General features: G+C 44.0%; 1 protein-coding gene and 1 pseudogene across 1 annotated transcript in view; one reads left to right on the top strand and one right to left on the bottom strand.

Moving 5' to 3' along the window:
* Positions 1-22980, top strand: part of KIF3A (kinesin family member 3A) — a 407615-nt gene that overhangs the window by 255266 nt on the left and 129369 nt on the right. The window contains exon 12 of the mRNA XM_078775379.1: positions 3249-3359. Within this exon, the coding sequence (XP_078631505.1) occupies positions 3249-3359 (111 nt within the window). The remainder of the gene's footprint in view (positions 1-3248; positions 3360-22980) is intronic.
* Positions 14758-18699, bottom strand: LOC144891675 (uncharacterized; annotated as a pseudogene).

The following is a 22980-nucleotide window of genomic DNA, read 5'->3' on the forward strand; positions in this document are numbered from 1 at the left end:
AATAAAGACGTTTATATGTTACCGCTTGTCCGCTTCCTCCTTGCTCACAAGCAGCGCGCGTAACGCCGCGCTTTAGTACTGTATTTGACACCATTTATATACAGTACTATATTTGACACCATTTTATATGCAGTACTGTATTTGACACCATTTATATACAGTACTATATTTGACACCATTTTATATGCAGTACTGTATTTGACACCATTTATATACAGTACTATATTTGACACCATTTTATATGCAGTACTGTATTTGACACCATTTTATATGCAGTACTATATTTGACACCATTTTATATACAGTGCTGTATTTGACACCATTTTATATGCAGTACTAATTTGACACCATTTTATATGCAGTACTATATTTGACACCATTTTATATGCAGTACTATATTTGACACCATTTTATATGCAGTACTGTATTTGACACCATTTTATATGCAGTGCTGTATTTGACACCATTTTATATACAGTACTGTATTTGACACCATTTATATACAGTACTGTATTTGACACCATTTATATACAGTACTGTATTTGACACCATTTTATATACAGTACTGTATTTGACACCATTTTATATACAGTACTGTATTTGACACCATTTTACATACAGTACTGTATTTGACACCATTTTATATACAGTACTGTATTTGACACCATTTTACATACAGTACTGTGTTTGACACCATTTTATATACAGTACTGTATTTTATACCTTTTTATATACAGTGTTGTGTTTGACACCATTTTATATACAGTACTGTATTTTATACCTTTTTATATACAGTGCTGTATTTGACACCATTTTACATGCAGTACTGTGTTTGACACCATTTTATATACAGTACTGTGTTTTATACCTTTTTATATACAGTACTGTATTTTATACCTTTTTATATACAGTACTGTGTTTGACACCATTTTATATACAGTACTGTATTTTATACCTTTTTATACACAGTACTGTATTTGACACCATTTTATATACAGTACTGTGTTTGACACCATTTTATATACAGTACTGTATTTTATACCTTTTTATATACAGTACTGTATTTTATACCTTTTTATATACAGTGCTGTGTTTGACACCATTTTATATACAGTACTGTATTTTATACCTTTTTATATACAGTACTGTATTTTATACCTTTTTATATACAGTGCTGTATTTGACACCATTTTATATACAGTACTGTATTTTATACCTTTTTATATACAGTACTGTATTTTCTACCTTTTTATATACAGTGCTGTATTTGACACCATTTTACATACAGTACTGTATTTGACACCATTTTACATACAGTACTGTGTTTGACACCATTTTATATACAGTACTGTATTTTATACCTTTTTATATACAGTGCTGTGTTTGACACCAAAAGAAAGGGAATAGGGAACTGTACTCTTTCCAGCAGTGTGTTAAGTGGGGGGGGGGGGGGGGGGGGGGGGAGGGAGGAGGAAAGTGTTTGGTACAGTATGGTTAATACTCACTTCACTGCCCATACCCCTTTGAAATTGAACTCAAAGAAACCGTTCAAAAGCATCACTTGGGTACACATGGGTCCATGGTAAAACTAGGGTGTATAAGGGGCTACATTTTCTCTTTGTCAAGATCCTAATTAACATGTTTATACCAAGAATGTAGGGCGCTGGTGGCAGTGGGGGTGCACGGTGACTCCTGGTAACCTGAAAGTACGGCGCTGGTGGCAGTGTGGGTGCACGGTGACTCCTGGTAACCTGAAAGTACGGCGCTGGTGGCAGTGGGGGTGCACGGTGACTCCTGGTAACCTGAAAGTATGGCGCTGGTGGCAGTGTGGGTGCACGGTGACTCCTGGTAACCTGAAAGTAGGGCGCTGGTGGCAGTGTGGGTGCACGGTGACTCCTGGTAACCTGAAAGTAGGGCGCTGGTGGCAGTGGGGGTGCACGGTGACTCCTGGTAACCTGAAAGTAGGGCGCTGGTGGCAGTGTGGGTGCACGGTGACTCCTGGTAACCTGAAAGTACGGCGCTGGTGGCAGTGGGGGTGCACGGTGACTCCTGGTAACCTGAAAGTACGGCGCTGGTGGCAGTGTGGGTGCACAGTGACTCCTGGTAACCTGAAAGTACGGCGCTGGTGGCAGTGTGGGTGCACGGTGACTCCTGGTAACCTGAAAGTAGGGCGCTGGTGGCAGTGGGGGTGCACGGTGACTCCTGGTAACCTGAAAGTAGGGCGCTGGTGGCAGTGGGGGTGCACGGTGACTCCTGGTAACCTGAAAGTAGGGCGCTGGTGGCAGTGGGGGTGCACGGTGACTCCTGGTAACCTGAAAGTAGGGCGCTGGTGGCAGTGTGGGTGCACGGTGACTCCTGGTAACCTGAAAGTACGGCGCTGGTGGCAGTGGGGATGCATGGTGACTCCTGGTAACCTGAAAGTAGGGCGCTGGTGGCAGTGGGGGTGCACGGTGACTCCTGGTAACCTGAAAGTAGGGCGCTGGTGGCAGTGTGGGTGCACGGTGACTCCTGGTAACCTGAAAGTAGGGCGCTGGTGGCAGTGGGGGTGCATGGTGACTCCTGGTAACCTGAAAGTAGGGTGCTGGTGGCAGTGGGGGTGCACGGCGACTCCTGGTAACCTGAAAGTAGGGCGCTGGTGGTAGTGGGGGTGCACGGCGACTCCTGGTAACCTGAAAGTAGGGCGCTGGTGGCAGTGGGGGTGCACGGCGACTCCTGGTAACCTGAAAGTAGGGCGCTGGTAGCAGTGGGGGTGCACGGTGACTCCTGGTAACCTGAAAGTAGGGCGCTGGTGGCGGTCCGGGTGCATGGTGACTCCTGGTAACCTACAGATTACACCCACACCCTGCAGTGGCTGTCTATTGCATTTTAAAGCAAGCTATCCATCTTCAAACTCCTTGCGGTTGCAATACAACACATGATCCAACGAAGTTATCCCATCGTTCCTGATATAGGTACTCGTGGGCCTCGGCTTAGTAATTGTCCTGTAACTGCTCAACATAATCATATCACAGGAACGTTGAAGGTTTAAATAAAACAGGTAGTATAACTTGAAAACACATGATCTTGTACTCGCACTATAATGATTTTAAAAAAAAAATCCACTTTTATCATTTTATTGAACTTATTCACTCAAACCATTAAGACGTGCTACATTTACTGTATCGATGATGTTTCTGTTGTTTCATGTTACAATCTATAAACACTGATTGTTGGACACCCCGGAATGTTTGCACATATCTTGTTTGCAGCAAGAGCGTCTGGATATCGAGGAGAAGTACACAAGCCTGCAGGAGGAGGCCTCTGGCAAAACCAAGAAATTGAAGCGTGTGTGGACCATGTTGATGGTGGCCAAGTCAGAGGTATCACATTTCACAATCTGCTTCAACATTTCAATTTTTTACAGCCGACTCGGGAAGGCGAGGAGGTCTTTTCCTGTGATTTAAAAAAACATCTTCAGATTCATTATTTTTCTTATCGTTTTATTGGAACATCAAAAGTAGATTATATGAATCCTTTTGGAATGTGTGGTGCATGTGGAATTTCTTATCTTTGATTGTGTTGCAACCATTCCTTTTATTTATACAATGTCTAAGGCTTGCGATGGAGCTTATTAATCTCCACTCTTTATAAAGGAGGTGTGTGTGTGTGTGTGTGTGTGTGTGTGTGTGTGTGTGTGTGTGTGTGCGTGCGTGCGCGCAAGTTGCTGTTGCTGACTGTTATCTCCACACTTGGGTGGGTTTCAGGAGATGGACTGGAGACAGGTCTCCTGTCTCAGGCCAGGTCTCAAAGTATCTGTGTGTATATATACAGACTTGGCATTTAATATGGAATATTTTTTTTTCTTGACTTGGGTTTAATTTCTGAACTCGGGATATCAATCTGGTGAGTTTCTTTTACACTTTGGTGATTTATTTGTTAAAAGAACCATGTCACTGATTGTCTGTCGCAGCAAGAAGTCAACAACAGGATTATATCACAGATGGCGTGGCAAAATGTACAGACAGGTGCATTTGATGATTGGCTTCACAGTCGGGTATACAAGGCTTGTTGCGTTCTGTATTAGTGGAAAACAACTGCTGCACGTCTCCAAAAGTTATTGCCGCTTCCTCTGGAGATGGTCCGTCAACTCGACAATGCTGTTTGTCATGGAGTGGTGGCTTTACGAAATTACGGCATGAAACAGCGTGCTATTGCTCGGCAGTATGGCATCACTCAAGGTCAGGTGTCAAAGATCCTGAAACGAAATGATCAGAGGGGTGTCCCTACTCCAATACCGAGGCCAGGACGTCCCCGCAGAACCACAAGGAGGGATGATCGCCAGCTGCACCGGTTAGTCCACAATGGCCGTACCAAGTCAGCTAATCGGCTTAGGGCTGAGTGGCAGCAACTGACAAATGTGCCTGTATCCAGAAGGCTAGTCAACCAACGACTGGTTCAAGCAGGCTATCGTGCCAGGCGTCCCCTGAGAAAGCCACGCCTGACCAGACAACACCGCCAGCGCCGATTGCAGTGGGCCAGAGAGCACCGTCAATGGCAGCCAGGACACTGGAATCACGTGATCTTCAGTGACGAGTCTAGATTTCTGGTCTATCGTCAATATGGCCGCGTCTGAGTGCGCAGACAAGTGCATGAAGCCGACAACAAAGATTGTATAGTGCCAAGAGTCCAAGCTGGAGGTGGTGGGGTGACCGTTTGGGCTGCTTTTCATGCAGGGGGCAAAACTGACCTGGTTGTTCTGAATGGAAACCTGAACCAGTTCAAGTACAGGGCCATTCAGGAAGAAACATTGCTTCCATTTTCTCATGCAGCCTTTCGAGGAAACTTTGTCTTCCAAGATGATGATGCACGGCCTCATCGTGCTCGCATGATCCAACACTTTCTTGCTGACCGTGGTGTAGAGCATATGGAGTGGCCTGCCATGTCCCCGGATTTTAAATCCGATAGAGAACTTGTGGGCAGAATTAAAGCGTCAAATCGACCACCTGGACCAGTAGCCGACCACTGTGCGTGAATTGCATCAGGCTATTGGCACTGCATGGCAAGCGATTCCTGTCCAAACCTTGGCAAATCTCGTGAACAGCATGCCTCAACATGTACGTGCTCTCCTGAATGCTCGTGGGGGTTACACGAAGTACTGAACTGTAATTTAACTGTCCGTAATCCCAGTCGTAATTTAACTTTTGTTTGTGTTTAACAAAAAATTGGCTAATGTGCAAAATAAAGAGATACTTCTGGAAAACGTACAGAAGTTTAACACAGTACTGTCCATGAATTGAGTTCGATATCAGTTTACATCACTTTCAAGGATCAATTTATTTGTTTCGAAATGTCAAATGTGGTTTTTGTTTCTTTTAAAGGTCACATTAACAAAATCTAGAATAATTTCAACATAATTCCAATGAACTTTTGGTTCTAAGACATCTTGAAAAGTAAGTTCACCCCCACATAAAAAATATTCCATATTAAATGCCAAGTCTGTATATATATAAGACCAGTCACTTGCTGACTGGAATACCAATCTTGTAGATAGAGATACATTTATGTATGCACGTGAGAGGAATTTTTGAGGTTACGTGCATCATCCCCTCTATGAAGCACCATGTCGCATCAGTCCGCCACCCATCGCGTATGAAAAATACAGGGCAGAGGGGAAGAGGGGGATTCTGCCTTTTTGGCTGACATGTAAACACAAGGTATAGTGTTTTGACCGATGCTTTTAAAGAGAAAATAAATAAAAATTAACTTTCATTTTTTAAAAATTGTACGAATAAATTTGTGTTAGTATCATTTTCTCACTTGTGTTGCAAGTAGAGCGACCTGCTTTGTGCTTTAAAAGGTGGTGTATAATCAGAAATACTGTTTGATAGGGTGATATATTGCTGTTAACCTACTAAAATACGCCATTTCGTGTCTGTCTGTCTGACTGATGAATTTTTGACTCCAATACATTCCGTCGTTACTTATCTAATCTCAACCAAACTTGACAGGATGACGAAGGGTTACATAATGAAGGTTGTAGCGCATTCATTTGCCCCCCTCCCCAAGGGGTTTTTCTCCCACGAGCGAGTTTTCCCCGCCACTGCCGTTGCGTGTTGAGGTGTATATCAATGTTAAATTAGCTTTATCGTGGCATTTGTCCAAAGAAAAAGATTTATCGTGACGTTTTTCCAAAGACACTTTTAATAACAAATTTAATGATAATCGCATATTGTTAATGTTATTACAAAACAATATTATTACTAATAATGTCCCACTTCCCCCAAGGCGTTTTTCCTGCAGTGATAACGTGTATAAATAGCTTATAGTTATAATGGCATTTCCATGGGAGCAAGAGGAAGTAAAATATTATACACCACAAACACGTATGCTTAGCTTTTTAAACAGTTGCTAATGCTCTTTATCATAGTAAATGAAGAAATTTGGAGGAATCCCAACATCCGTGAAGTAAGGTTTACTTACAGAACTGAGCGAAGATCTATGGTACTCTATATAACCCACAAATGTTGGGTTAATAACATGGCCCTTTCTGCCGCTACCGTGGCATTTTTCGTGGGGAACTTTTGAAACTCACTCCTGCTGTTTGATACAAAACTGAAAGGGAGAAGCTCGGGTTGTGCTCCTTTACCAAGCAGCTAGCCAGCGCTTGCCAAGTCAGCCTTTCCTTAACGATTTTGAATGGATTGCTTGTTCAAATGCTTAAACCACTTGGCGATCTCTCCATAAGAAACTTGGTAAATGAACACACACCCAATGTTCTTGAGATCCGACCATAGATCGACTGTAATCTACATACCCCAAAGAGGAATGACCCGTTTTTCCACTCCCGTAGTGAGCGGGTGTACTAGTATGAATAAAATGGAAATGTTGAAAGAAGAAATATTGAATATAGCAAGCATTTTCTGAATCTAATCGGTATGAGAAATGGGATTGAATGAGACTCACCAATATTATAAGTGAAGAAGAAGATGAAGGAGGAAGAGTTTTTGTTTTGATATAAATTGAAACCAGCCCATCTATCCTCACATTACTCAACTATGTCATACTGTTTGCAGATTGCAAAGCATCCGATTGATAAAAAGATGGCGATCCGAATTGATGCCGAGCATACGTACCACACGGCATATAAATCCCTTATAGGAGAATTGTTGACGGACAGATGCAGGCATGCCAAGACCGAGCCCCTTTTATATTAGACTAGCAAAGGTATCCGTCAATGTTGGGTGTTCGTAGATGTCTGACCTGAAATGAGCAATTTACTTTGGAGTGTGTATTGATAGAAATGGGAATTGAGTGTAAATATTCAGTGAGCAAATGTCGCAATGGGTGCAGCTGGTAACCTCGACAACCTCGTTCCATTCTATCAGCTAAGATTTCCAATCCATGCTTGTTGTACCTCCAAAGTACTGCGCAGGAATGTAGGTGATATTATGAAAGCTCAGCTGGGAAATGGGTTTAGGCATGTTTTGGGCCTACAGCCTGATGGAAGATCACCAAAGTTCTTTCCATACCAACCGACCACCTCCAGGCACCTATCCCTCTCCACATCGTTTCTTCAGCTCCGACCTTCCCCCTCTCTCTATATTCCCCACAGCTTTGCTTTTAGCAAATTCCTACAGCATTTCATTCTGGTTTCCCTTTCAATGACCTGGCGTTGGCTTAGCGGCTAGGGAGCCAGCTTAGGATTCCTAGGATCCTGGGTTCGAATCCCGGTCGATCACTGAATTAACGCCAGGGGGGTTGACTCAGCCTGTCATCCTTCCGAGGTCGGCTAATTGAGTACCAGTTCACTGGTAATTCCCTGTTTGTCGTAAAAAGGCGACAAACAGGGTTGGCGGCAGGAAGGGCATCCGGCCGTAAAACATTGCTTCAAAAAGGGGACCGAAAAACAACAACAACCACAGTGCCCGAAAAAGGCCAACCCCCGCTTGCGGGGAAAAATGGCCTCTAAAGGTGTTTTTTTTGTTTGTTTTTTTTCCCATTCGATGACCCATCGATCAGTAGTTTCAGTTTCACTTTTCAACATCAGTTTCACTTTTCAACATCAGTTTCACTTTGAGATATCAGTTTAGATTTGTCAATGCAACTTGTGATGCGACGCAAATAGTGTACTGAAAAGGTCGGCAAAACCAATTTTGGGAAAAAAAAATTTCAATTATCTAAGGGTCTAAAGTTTTTTAGGGTCATAAAGGGGTGTAAGGCATTAAAAAAAAATCAAGGATCTTAAAAGGGCCAAATGGGGTCGAAAGGTGTCTGAGGACGAAAGAGCAAAAGGTGTCAAAAATGTCCAAATGGTCTTAAATTGGCCAAAGTGTCTTAAAAAGTCAATAGGTCTAAAAAGTGTCAAAAGGTGTTCATGTCTCAAAACGGTCGAAATGGGTATGAAAGGGTCTAAGGGGTGTTAAGGTCTAATGGGTGTAAAAGGTCTATGGGGTTTAAAGGGGTCTAAGTGGTGTAAAGGGTTGAAAGGGGTCTAAGGGGTGTAAAGGGTCTAAGGAGTGTAAGGGGTCTAAAGGGGTGTAAATGGTCGAAGGGGTGGGTCTAAGGGGTGTAAAGGATCTAACAGGGTCTAAGGGGTGTAAATGGTCTTGGAATGTAAGGGGTCTAAAGTGGTGTAAATGTCGAAGGGGTCTTCGAGATGTAAAGGGTCTAGACAAGTCTAAGGGGTAGAAAGGGTCTAAAAGGGTCTAAGGGGTGGAAAGGGTTGAAAGGGGTCTAAGGAGTGTAATGGGTCTAAGGAGTGTAAGGGGTCTAAAGGGGTGTAAATGGTCAAAGGGGACGATGGGGTGTAAAGGGTCTAAATGGATCTATGGAGTGTTATGGGTCTAAAGTGGTGTAAATGGTCGAAGGGGTGGGTCTAAGGTGTGTAAATGGTCAAAAGTGTCTTTGGGGTGTAACGGGTCTAACAGGGTCTAAGGGGTGTAAAGGGTCTAAGGAGTGTTCAGGGTCTAAAGGGGTGTAAATGATCGAAGGGGTCTAAGTGGTGTAAATGGGCAGAGGGGTCTAAGGGGGAGTAAAGGGGTGTAAAGGGTCTAAGGAGTTTAAGGGGTCTAAAGGGGTGTAAATGGTCAAAGGGGTCTAAAGGGGTGTAAAGGGTCTAAAGAGGTCTAAGAGGTGTAAAGGGTTAAAAGGGGTCTAAAGATGTTCTAAGGGGTGTAAAGGGGCTAAGGGGGTGTAAAAGGTCAAAGGTGTCTAAGGGGTGTAAAGCGTAAAAGGGGTCAAAAGGAGTGTAAAGGGTCAGAGTTTTTTTTTTTTTTTTTTTTGTATACAAGATCGAGGCTCGTGAAAGAGCTAACATTAATCACACAAAAAGACAAACCGACACACAAAACACAAAAAACAAGGGGAGCGGCAGACAAGATGGGGAGAGAGGGGGAAGGACACAAAAGAGAGGGGGAAGAGGGGGAAGGACACAAACACAACATTTGAGAGCATGGACATCGGGAGGACTTGGGGGGAGGTGGGAGAGGAATAAAACATATGAACACTGCAAGGACTCTGGGGTGAATTACCGGGGGTAGAAAAGATCAAGGTTTTCGATGGGGGAAGATAAGAGATGGTGGTGAACAGCTGTTTTAAAGACCTGGAGGGAGGAGTGGGATTGAAGGGAGTGGGGGAGTTTGTTCCAGAGGCGGGAGAAAAGGGGAATGAAAGAGTGAAGGTGAGCAGAGAGCCTAGACTTTGGCAGTTTAACCATAAGAGGGTTGCAGGCAGATCTTGTGCGACCTGAAGGAATATTGGGGGGACAGAGCACAGAGAGAGCTGGGGGAGCAAGGCCGGAGAGGAGTCGGTAGAAGACAGAAAGACCACCAACCTGCCTGCGGTGAGTGAGTGAAAGGCCCTCGGTGTTGACTACATCGCAGGAGATTCCAATGATTCTGAAAGCTTTGGCCTCAACAGCGTGAAGCCGAGCAAGGTGTGAGGCAGGAGCACCAGCCCAGAGGGGGGAACAGTATTCCATTGAGCTGCGGATGAAAGCCTTGTATGTGGTGAGGAGCTCAGGTGTGCCAAGGAAGGACTTCGCATGACGGAGGATGCCCAGTCGGCGACTGGCTTTGGAGGCCAGCTTGGAAATGTGGTTTTCCCAAGAAAGATCATGGCAGATAGTGAGACCCAAAAGCTTGAGCGACAGAACTTCTTGGAGAGGATTGTTGAGAAAGTAGATGGGAGGGTTGTCCAGTCGGTCCTTTCGGAGAGACATTGTAAGAGTGTGAGATTTGTCAGGATTGAAAGACATGTTCCACTTGTTTGACCAGTCTGTGATTTTGTCCAGGTCTGCAGAGAGTGAGGAGGCTGCAGACTGCCAATCTGAGGGATGAGGAATGGAGCGACAGAGAGTAGAGTCGTCAGCAAAGAGATAGAGAGGATTTTCAAGAGAGTCAGAGAGATCATTGATGAAGACCAGAAAAAGCACAGGGCCCAGAAAACTACCTTGGGGAACTCCAGCCTGAACAGGAAGAGGAGATGAGAGAAACCCAGTCAGGGCCACACGTTGACTACGACCAGAGAGGAAGTCCGCCAGCCATGCATGGAGATTTCCATGGATACCAAAGGAGGAGAGTTTGGTGAGCAGAGCAGGGTGCCAGCCCGTATCGAAGGCACGTGAAATGTCAAGGGAGACAGCTCTAATTTCCTGTTTGGCGTTGAGGACCTCCATCCATTGTTGAGAAAGCAGAAGCAGCATGTCCAGAGTAGAGTGACCAGGTCTGAAACCAAATTGATGATCAGAGATCAAGCCATTGGAGAAGAGGAAAGATTTAATATCTGAAGCAATGATGGATTCCATGACTTTGCTGATAATTGGGAGAAGGCTGATTGGTCTGTAGTTGCTGGGATCTGTTTTTGCACCTTTTTTGTGCAAACCGGTGATGTTGGCTGATTTCCAAGCAGATGGCAGATGACCTTGAGCAAAAGAGAGGGTGAAGAGAACAGAAAGAGGGAGTGAAAGAGCAGAAGAACATGATTTTAGGACTAGTGGGCTGATGCCGTCAGGACCAGTTGCAGAATCAGAGTCGAGGGTTGACAGAAACTTTTCCACCTGATCAGGAGGAAAGGACACAGAGTCCAGGAGCAGCTGGGTACGACTGGGTACGGTGGGTACAGAGAGGGATGTGTTTGGGACACAAGATTTAGAGGCAAACACAGAGTTGAGGCATTCAGCTTTTTCATGTGCAGAGTCAGCCGTTAAGCCGTTTGAGGTGAGGGAGGGGATGGAGGGGGAACAAACACCAGAAACAGATTTGACCAGACGCCACCAGGATTTGGAAGAGGGAGACAGATAAGAGAGTTCGGTCTTGAGAATGGTGAAATATTGTTTCCTGGCTCTCCTGAGGGTGGACACACACTTGTTTCGGGCTTTGTGAAAGGAAATGAGATTTCCTTCCGTTGGATTTGCTTTCCAGGAGACGAAAGCAAGTTGTTTCAGGGCAACAGCCTCACCACAAGATTCCGTGTACCATGGACGGGAGGAAGGGTATGACAACTGAAGACCAGATGGTATAAATCTGTGCATGAGTGAGAGCAATTTACTTTGAAAGAATTCCCAGGATGAGTTGATGTCAGAGGCGGTAGAGATGGGAGACCAGTCCAGATGATTGATGGCTGCTTGAAGACCGTGCCAGTTGGCCTGAGTGAAATGCCAGACTCGTCGATGCTGAGGAGGCTCTCTGAGAATGGTCAGAGAGATGTCCACTTTGACAAGCACATGATCAGATGAGCCGATTGGAGCAGAAGAAGAGCAGCAGACATTTTCAGGGAAGTTTGTCATAACCAAATCCAGAAGAGAAGATGCTCCGTTGACTGAGATCCGGGTCGGGAAATTGACAGATTGTGTCAGTCCCAGTGAGTCGCAGAAGTCCTTTGCTGAAGAGCCATGGCTGGTGAGAGAGGTACCCACACCCAGCCAACTGGCATGGTGACAATTGAAATCACCACATATGAGGAAGAGAGAGTTGGGATGGGTAGATAGAAGTTGGTCCATATTATCAGACAGTGAGATGTAGATGGAGTCATCGCTGTTTGGTGGACGGTACAACACACATATGAACAAAAGGTGGGAGCGAAGGGGAAGCCGTAGCCAAAGGTAATCCTGGGGGTGAGGTGGAGAGAGGGCAGTGGAGGGCGAGTGAGGAAGAGATTTTTTTATAAAGATAGCAACCCCACCTCCAGGACGAGGCTCAGGTCTATCATACCCGAGGAGGGAGTAACCTGGGAGAGATACCAAGGCATCAGAGACATCATGAAGGAGGAAAGTTTCTGTTAAGCAGATCACATCTGGTTTGTCAGAAGCAACCTGTATGGAGAGGTCAGTCAAGTTTGAGCGAAGGCCCCGGATGTTTGAGGTCCATACCGTTAATGAAGAGGAAGGGGGAGCATCGGGTCCAGAACAGGGGGGGGGAGGGGTAGGGTAAGATGTGGAAGAGGAGGAAGAGGTAGGGAGAGCTGTTGAAGGTGTGTCAGAGATTTCAGAGATTTCAGAATAGCTTGGAGGAAGGGAAGAATGGGGCGGACAAAAGGTTTGATGGAGATTGGGTGAGGCACAGTGAGGTGTTATTTGAGGAGGGGGAAGAGCGAGGCAGAAGGTTTGGGGAGATGAAGGTGAAAGTTGGAAGGGGGAAGAAGCAGGGAGGATGCTTTGAGGAGGAGGGGTGAGAGGGGAGTCTAGGAGGGGAGGAGCGAGGGAGAGTCTCGGAGGGGAGGGGTGTGGGGGGAGTTTAGGAGGGAGGGGAGGGAAGGGGCAAGGGGGGAGATTTGAAAGGGATGGGTGATGGGGAGGATTTGGAGGGGAGGGGTGAGATTGGATTTTGAAAAGTGTACGATTCATGGGAAACGAACATTTTTTGCAAATTGAGTTTGAGACCTTCGAGTCAAAAATCCGTTTGAGGACACTGAAGGAGGGGTGGAGTTCTAGATAGTTTAGGGAATTTAGAAAGGAGGAACTGTCAGAGATGGTATTATATATATTTTTTGGAATGAATAGATTTGGTGAGCAAGACGAAAGCATCCTTTTGTAGGAAAAGAAGAAAAGGGTGTTATAATATATGAGAGAAAATAGTTGTTCAGGGGAGAGATTATACATTTCTAACCGTGTGATCGCGAACGAAGAACGAACGAACAAAAAGAACAACAAATAAACGAATAAGACCTGGGAAGGAAATATTTTTTTGGGGTTTTTTTTTTTTTTTTGTGAGTACAGATATTAAACAAGGAGGTACGGGGTGAACGACTGGTACGAAACAGAGAACGAAAATAATTTCAGCGCATTCGACGAATCGCTGAGAGAAAAACGAAACCACAAGGTCGGAGACGGTACGGTAGTCTAAGCCTACGAGTACTAGGCCGCAGAATACTCGATACCATTAACCGACGATTGTGTATACATGTACGAAAAATTAGCACCGAAAATTTTCCAAAAGATACGCTATAGGTACACACACCGAAAGATAGATACAGTCTCGACAAAAACACGATTGTGATAGATCACTTAGCTTCGAGAGCGTGAGCGCATGGAGCAGCTTCGAAAAGACGTGACCTCGCCGTGATCTCGCGAGATCTCTTCTAAGGGGTGTAAAGGGTCGAGAGGGCTCTAAGGGGCGGAAAGGGTCTAAGGGGTGTGAGGGGTCTAAAGTTTGTAAAGGAGTGAAGGTGTAGTAAAGAAATTACCTCGTGTTCATAAATATATCAACTCCAGAGTGCAACATGACAATAACGGGCCAAATGAACTCCTTATCACCGTCACAGTATAACACCCATTTTCAGGTATATCGTGGTTAAACATCTGATGGTAGAAAGTTTTGTTGTGATTAACCTTGGGAGCTCGAAGCAGTATGATCCCAAACAAAGAGAAAAACAACAACTCACCTTGTTGTGAGGATAAGGTAATCATTGGAGGTTCACCCGTTGTCAAGTGGGGTTTGTAGTTGGTGTCACGTGGGTTCTTTTTTCTACAATCTATTTTTTCACACTTGAGAGTGATGTTGTTAGATGAGCAATAAAATTACCTTTAAAACGATGTACAGGTTGTGTTTGTTTTTGAATTTTTGGTTTTTGAATAATTAGCGCATTTGAGAGGTCACGTGACTCCTTCTTTGCCGAACATACCGATCATGGTAACGTCTTAATTAAGAATTATTTCTCACATATGATAACATATTTTATGATCGGAGCTCACCATCAAACTAATTATATCAATATCCGTGTTGAAAGATATAAAAATTGGGCTTTTTAAAATAAAGATTTGTATACGTCCCTCGGAGATCATGGCGACAGGTGGCGGCTCGGATGGTTTTAGTTTATGAATTTTGAGAAAATAACTGTTTTAAAACCCCTATTTATGTGCAGCGTGGTAAAATATGTTATCCTATAAAGTTTCATGCCGATTAACCTTGGGAGCTCAGAGGAGTAGGTTCACAAACAAACAAACAAACAAACAAACAAACAGATATTTCGCTTTTATATATATCGATAATATGTCATGTATAATTTATGTACAATCACGATTCATGTGTTTGTGTGCGTGTGTACGCACCGCTCCGCCAATCGTTATCGACACTTGTGAGTCTCTAAGACTGAATGGAGTCTTCCCTGGTCCTGAAGCATCAGCAAGGCTTCACCTCAGCAAGGAAGCCCGTCTCGTGGATCAAGCCGTCTCCTATCTTCCTATGCCCCGCTTCCTATGTTCTATGTTAGGTATATTTCTATGTTCCGATGTATCTTCCTATGCTCTGCTTCCTATGTTCTATGTTGTGAATATGTATATTCCTATGCTCCGCTTCCCCTCAGTACCCAAAGTGGTGTCAATGTAGATTCGCGCAACCTCTGATGTGGCCTTTGCAGTATGCCCGGTCCTGGTCTCTTCCTTCTCGGTATTTCTTCTCGGTCTCCGTCTTCTCGGTCTCTTTCTTCTCGGTCGCTTCCTTCTCGGTATCTTTCTTCTGGCTCTTTCTTCTCGGTCTCTTCCTTCTCTGTCTCTTCTTTCTCTGTCTCTTCCTTCTCTGTCTCTTCCTTCTCAGTCTCTTTCTTCTCGGTCTCTTTCTTCTCGGTCTCTTTCTTCTCGGTCTCTTTCTTTTCGGTCTCTTTCTTCTTGGTCTCTTTCTTCTTTCTCTGTCTCTTCCTTGTCGGTCTCTTTCATCTCGGTCTCATCCTTCTATGTCTCTTTCTTCTCAGTCTCTTACTTCTCAGTCTCTTTCTTCTCAGTCTCTTTCTTCTCAGTCTCTTTCTTCTCACTCTCTTTCTTTTCGGTCTCTTCCTTCTCGGTATCTTTCTTCTATGTCTTTTTCTTCTCGGTCTCTTTCTTCTCCGTCTCTTCCTTCTCAGTGTCTTCCTTCTCGGTCTCTTCTTTCTCAGTCTTCAGTCACTTTGTTTTCGGTCTCTTCCTTTTCGGCCTCTTTCTTCTCAGTCTCTTTCTTCTTGGTCTCTTCATTTTCGGTCTCTTTCTTCTCGGCCTCTTCCTTTTCGGCCTCTTTCTTCTCAGTCTCTTTCTTCTTGGTCTCTTCATTTTCGGTCTCTTCCTTCTCAGTCTCTTCCTTCTCAGTCTCTTCCTTCTCGGTCTTCGGTCTCTTTCTTCTCAATCTCTTCCTTATCGGTCTCTTTCTTCTCGGTCTCTTTCTTCTCGGTATCTTCCTTCTTGGTCTGTTTCTTCTCAGTCTCTTCCTTTTCGGTCTCTTCCTTCTCGGTCTTTGGTCTCTTCCTTCTCAGTCTCTTCCTTCTCTGTCTCTTCTTTCTCGGTCTCTTCCTTCTCTGTCTCTTCTTTCTCGGTCTCTTCCTTCTCAGTGTCTTTCTACTCGGTCTCTTTCTTCTCGGTCTCTTTCTTCTCGGTCTCTTTCTTCTCGGTCTCTTCCTTCTCTGTCTCTTCTTTCTCGGTCTCTTCCTTCTCGGTCTCTTTCTTCTTGGTCTCTTTCTTCTCGGTCTCTTTCTTCTCGGTCTCTTTCTTCTCGGTCTCTTTCTTCTCGGTCTCTTTCTTCTCGGTCTCTTTCTTCTTTCTCGGTCTCTTCCTTGTCGGTCTCTTCCTTCACGGTCACTTTCTTTTCAGTCACTTTCTTCACGGTCTCTTCCTCACGGTCTCTTCCTTTTCAGTCTCATCCTTCTTGGTCTCAACCTTCCTTGGTCTTTTACCAGTCTCATCATTCCTTGATGGGGTAGAGTTGACAAAACCCAACAAGCCATAAGGCAAGGCCAGGGCACCAGTGTGCGTCCCAAGCGCACATTGATCGGCGCAACTCCGTGTGCCTTTTGCACAGTTCTCAGACGCACCAAAGCTGCTGTCCTTGGCTCGGTTCTCACTCCTATCTAAATCATTGTATTCGGAAACTATGTGACATAGAGTCATAGGTAATACTTCTATGAAAATCCCTTGGACCTGGGAATTCCATTGCGGCAATATTTCTTTCCTGAGTTGAAGGGGGGAGAGGGTGGCCTCTCTCGGGGAGCATGTTTACTCATGTTAAGTCTCCCTGTTTTACGTCAAATCTCCTAAAATCTGGTGCAGGTGTGCTCAGTGCCCAAAACGGTGTCATACTAACAGGTGCCCTGTATTCAGTATGCACACATTACTGATTGCATCCCGTTTGGTCTTGTGCTGGGTTATTGAGCATATCAAGACTATGTGAGATCTAAGAGCTCACCCTGTGAAGGGCAATAATTAAGCTTCAACCTCACCATTATTGTTGGAAGAAACAATACATTGGATATATACAGAGAAATGTGAAAAAGATTTGTGATCATCCAACTGGAATGAAAAATCAAAATAATTCTGTAACGCTGCATGCATTCCTGATAACATGGCAGTGGCGCCACATCAACACAAGTTATGTGCCAATATTGTAAAACAACACAACCACTGAAATGAGCCAGATATACCAGTGACAATATAACTCAGGGATGGAATATATCACCGTGAATGACAATAGTGCTTGCAGCAACCTTGTCAAACCGACTCTGCGATGGCTGCGGTGCAATGAATAGACAGCTGTGAACCTCTTGTAGTGCCGTACTTGAATGTGTTTTGTAATGAGTACTGCACCTTCGTATTTAAGAAATTGTAGGAGCGATGGCTGTGCTATTAAACTCCTTCACAGACTAGCTTTGGCCTAATAATTTGCAATTTCAAACGTTACACTGCAAAACCATGACAATGTTTGCTTGGGTTTCTGAGTTGAGATACGTCTGTGCATGTAGCAGTCGTTAAAGATGAAAATATATAACATCATTGTTGAAAACAAATAGATATAGATTCATATTTTTACCAATTAAAGTGGAAAACCATATTTCCAATGATGCAAAATGCATGTGGAGACGATTGCTGATCGATTGTGTCAAGAAAATATCTACGTTCTGCACATCATTTTTATGTTATTGTTCTTTTTCTATCTTTGAAACTCGGTTATTAGGTAATGTCATCACAATCTCGAAGAGGTGACCTTTCAGAATGGGCCGTGATGCCCGGCCAGTCCACTGTTAACTTTTTGCTATTGTTGCTGCTCCTCCCTTATCACCCGGCTGATTATTCTGAAAATTGGCACATGAATATGCATGAAAGTAGCCCGCACAATCATCTGGGCTTAAATTTTTTGATTTTGGATTATGGGGGCTTCCAGGCGGGGCGTGGGGGGTGGTTTACCCCCTGAAACTTCGGATCCCTACTCGTCCCTTATTTACCAACCGATTGCTCTGAAACCCGATAGAGCCCTTATACTCGATGATCCGCAGGATCACTCTGTCTTAGAGTTTTTGATTTCTGTTCAGGGGGGCTTCCAAGGGGGTTCCCCCAAATCAGCAGAAGTCTGAACTACTACCTCAAGAGATATGACTGTGGAATTCAAAAATGAATGGTAGAATGACCTGGCATCTAATAAAGTTGAAGGTCAAAAAGCGAAATGTGAAGAATACGTTCAATCAGCCACTATAAGTTTAAAGAAAAGAAAGGCAGCAGGTCAGACTGGATTCTTAGTCAAAATGATAGATGTTGCTTGAGAATGAAGTAGATAAAGTTGTTTCGAGATGTTTTAGAGGAATAGAGTGAAGAATGAAGTGAAGTGAATAGAGGAAGAATCGGTGATCTGTGAAGATTTGGTAAATAGCACTATTGCTCAACAAGAGTGACTCTCTATTCTGTTCATCTTACAGAGGGGTTGAACTTATTCAACAGGTATTGAAGGTTTTTGAAATAGTGGTTGAAAGATGAAGAAGAAAAGTTGTAAATAGAGACAACAACCAATTTGTTTTTTCACGAAGATCGACAACAGAGGTGATAATTTTTATTTTGAGGCCATACCAAGAGAAGTATTCAGTAAAGAAATGGAAGCTATCATGTTTCCATTTACCGAGACTCTTAGAGAAAGCATTTGATCGAATACCTCAGTCTCTTCTTTCTGGGTCTTCGGTCTCTTTCTTTTCGGTCTCTTTCTTTTCGGTGTCTTCCTTTTTGGTCTCTTCCTTTTTGGTCTATTCCTTCTCGGTCTCTTCTTTCTCGGTCTCTTCCTTCTTGGTCTCTTTCTTCTCGGTCTCTTTCTTCTCGGTCTCTTCCTTTTTGGTCTCTTCCTTTTTGGTCTCTTCCTTTTTGGTCTCTTCCTTCTCGGTCTCTTCTTTCTCAGTCTCTTCCTTCTTGGTCTTTGGTCTCTTTCTTCTCGGTCTCTTTCTTCTCGGTCTCTTCCTTTTCGGTCTCTTCCTTTTCGGTCTCTTCCTTTTCGGTCTCTTCCTTCTCATAATTTCAGGGAAAAAATGAAGAACAAAAATGAATGCTCCTGAGCTCAAAATGTAATTTTCAAAAGATAAAACGTTTCTCTTGCCTTGGAGACATGATCAAGGTATTAGGAAGAGGACAATTAGCCTTAGATCAAGAATAACATGGTATGGAATTGGTGGAGACAACTCTGTGGTCTCGTGTAGCGCAGAAACGTTCTATCATCTGTAAAAGTTCGAGTTCTGTAAAACAGTGTGGTAACATAGAGTAGGATCACGTGACTAATTTGATATACCATCATTCAGGTTTAACAGTGTAAGCGGTAATATAGAGTAGGATCACGTGACTAATTTGATATACCATCATTCAGGTTAAACAGTGTGGTAATATAGAGTCGGATCACGTGACTAATTTGATATACCATGATTCAGGTTAAACAGTGTGGTAATATAGAGTAGGATCACGTGACTAATTCCAAGATCTTCATTTTATGCCTGGTATTGAAGTTAACATGTGAGGTAGGTGCATTGAACATGTGAGGTAGGTGCATTTAACAGTGAGGTAGGTGCATTTAACATGTGAGGTAGGTGCATTTAACATCTGAGGTAGGTGCATTCATCATGTGAGGTAGGTGCATTCAACATGTGAGGAAGGTGCATTTAACATGTGAGGTAGGTTCATTTGACAAGTGAGATAGGTGCATTTAACAAGTGAGGTAGGTGCATTTAACATGCGAGGTAGGTGCATTTAACATGTGAGGTAGGTGCATTTAACATGTGAGGTGGGTGCATTTAACATGTGAGGTAGGTGCATTTAACATGTGAGGTAGGTGCATTTAACATGTGAGGTAGGTCCATTTAACATGTGAGGTAGGTCCATTTAATATGTAAGGTAGGTGCATTTAACATGTGAGGTAGGTCCATTTAACATGTGAGGTAGGTGCATTTAACATGTGAGGTAGATCCATTTAACATGTCAGGTGGTTCCATTTAACATGTGAGGTGGATCCATTTAACATGTGAGGTAGATCCATTTAACATGTGAGGTAGGTGCATTTAACATGTGATGTAGGTCCATTTAACATGTGAGGTAGGTACATTTAACATGTGAGGTGGGTGCATTTAACATGTGAGGTAGGTGCATGTAACATGTGAGGTAGGTGCATTTAAGATGAGGTAGATGCATTTAACATGTGAGGTAGGTGCATTTAACATGTGAGGTATATGCATTTAACTTGTGAGCTTTTCAGCATGAATGTGCAGACATCACAGATCAGGATAGTTTGGGGTTGGCGGCGACACCGAGAGGCCCACTAAAAGGGGAATCTGCGGGAACTGGAGGCTCCTTCCATTCAAAGTTGGATAACTGTGGTCTGATGGTTCCTCTGTACTTGTACTTGCTTTGCTTTAAAGGGACATAAAAGGTAACTAACGAGGTGAGCTTGTGTGCTGATAACATGCCATTGACTCATGGAATCACTGAAGCTTCCCTAATCGGCCTTGTCTGCTTTGCTACTGATACCATGGCACGTATTCGCTGCTGCCCCAGCATTCCAAGCATAGTTTACAAAATGGGCAAAAACATTGCACACGAGGTTCTGCCTTTCTGAATGTTCTTTTGACAACCGTCATGAATATACATGGGGAAACGATAGCATGACTAAACGTGCAGCCATTAGAGCACCATCCACCGCACCTTTTCCTCCATATGATTCATGACGCCTTTTTCGTGCAGACTGGAGTTGCTGCTTTCCTTTTTGTATTTACGTGTTGTGTTCTGATTTACTGCTGCTGGAAGAACCTCCATTTTGAATTTTTTTTGCTTTAGACAAAAAAGTATGAATTGATGTCTTCCAAGCTAGACATTGCCGAGACAAACACCCAAAGACCAGACTTACTGACAGATTATGAATAGCCGCTGGGGAGCGGGGAGACCTGGGCTTTATTGGGAGAGAAGCTCTGCCTGGGAAACCTCCAGACGTCACGTGATTCGACCAAGATACTAATTTGTCTGTCCATGGAACAACAAAACTAGGGAAAACATTTGTGGTGAAAATGTGGATGGGATATGTGTGTGATCGTTGGATGGGGAAGGAGGGGAGTAAGGGGGGACATGGAGGCGAGATATGGAGGGGTTGAGGGTGGAGGATGGCCGGAATGATTAGCAAGCTGCCTGTGACGACGTGTATGAGTGGCGGCTAACATTTACCAACAGGCCGAGTGTTTAGACAAGGAACCAGGAAAAATTGTGAGGTCGTTGGGGTTGCCGTGATATGCAAGAGTCACTGCGAGGTTAGCGCTAATGGCTGTCGGCCTAAGGCAAACTTTCAAATGCACACATGTCACATGTCACTATCGTTCCTTTTGTTTAGGATAGGGATAGGGTGGGACACAAAAAAGGGTTTTCGAACATCATTTCTGCATATTTTATGAGTAAGACACAATAGTCCAAATGCTTGGCTAAAAAACTACAAAAATTGGTGTGTTTGTGTGTGTAGTATATATATATATACACACACTGTGGTTGTATATGTACATATTTATTTGAAGAAGGAAAGAAAATCAAGTTGAACATCTGCTAGTTGTTAGGATATCGGCTTACTCGACTGTAAGCGCACGGAAATACAAGTCCTGCCTTTGATAAATGTTCTCAACTTTGCCGTATTCACCAGAGACTGCCTGCAGCTCATTATCCTACTGTCTGTCTCGGTATTGGCCGATTTGGCCGAGTATGATCCTCTGTGGCCATATAGAGAAACAGCTCTCGGTATTGGCCGATTTGGCCGAGTATGATCCTCTGTGGCCATATGTAGAAACAGCTCTCGGTATTGGCCGATTTGGCCGAGTATGATCCTCTGTGGCCATATGTAGAAATAGCTCTCTGTATTGGCCGAGTATGATCCTCTGTGGCCATATGTAGAAATAGCTCTCGGTATTGGCCGAGTATGATCCTCTGTGGCCATATGTAGAAATAGCTCTTGGTATTGGCCGAGTATGATCCTCTGTGTCCATATGGACAAATAGCTCTCGGTATTGGCCGATTTGACCGAGTATGATCCTCTGTGGCCATATGTAGAAATAGCTCTCGGTATTGGCCGAGTATGATCCTTTGTGGCCATATGTAGAAATATCTCTCGGTATTGGCCGAGTATGATCCTCTGTGGCCATATGTAGAAATAGCTCTCGGTATTGCCCGCTTTTGATCCTTTGTGTCCAAATGTAGAAATATCTCTCGGCAATGGCCGATTATGATCCTCTATGGCCATATGGAGAAATAGCTCTCGGTATTGGCCGAGTATGATCCTCTATGGCCATATGTAGAAATAGCTCTCGGTATTGGCAGAGCTTGATCCTCTGTGTCCATATGTAGAAATAGCTCTCGGTATTGGCCGAGTATGATCCTCTATGGCCATATGTAGAAATAGCTCTCGGTATTGGCCGAGTATGATCCTCTGTGGCCATATGTAGAAATAGCTCTCCGTATTGGCCGAGTATGATCCTCTATGGCCATATGTAGAAATAGCTCTCGGTATTGGCCGATTATGATCCACTATGGCCATATGTAGAAATAGCTCTCGGTATTGGCCGAGTATGATTCTCCATGGCCATATGTAGAAATAGCTCTCAGTGTTGGCCGATTATGATCCACTATGGCCATATGTAGAAATAGCTCTCGGTATTGGCCGAGTATGATCCTCTATGGCCATATGTAGAAATAGCTCTCGGTATTGGCAGAGCATGATCCTCTGTGGCCATATGTAGAAATAGCTCTCGGTATTGGCCGAGTATGATCCTCTATGGCCATATGTAGAAATAGCTCTCGGTATTGGCCGAGTATGATCCTCTGTGGCCATATGTAGAAATAGCTCTCCGTATTGGCCGATTATGATCCACTATGGCCATATGTAGAAATAGCTCTCGGTATTGGCCGAGTATGATCCTCTATGGCCATATGTAGAAATAGCTCTCGGTATTGGCCGAGTATGATCCTCTATGGCCATATGAAGAAATAGCTCTCGGTATTGGCCGATTATGAGCCACTATGGCCATATGTAGAAATAGCTCTCGGTATTGGCCGAGTATGATTCTCCATGGCCATATGTAGAAATAGCTCTCAGTATTGGCCGAATATGATCTTCTGTGGCCATATGTAGAAATATCTCTCCGTATTGGCCGAGTATGATCCTCTGTGGCCATATGCAGACACAGCTCTCGGTATTGGCCGAGTATGATCCTCTGTGGCCATATGTAGAAACAACTCTCGGTATTGGCCGAGTATGATCCTCTGTGGCCATATGCAGAAAC

The sequence above is a fragment of the Myxine glutinosa genome, chromosome 4 (genome assembly GCF_964187855.1).
Source record: "Myxine glutinosa chromosome 4, kmMyxGlut1.1, whole genome shotgun sequence".
Taxonomy (NCBI): Eukaryota; Metazoa; Chordata; class Myxini; order Myxiniformes; family Myxinidae; genus Myxine; species Myxine glutinosa.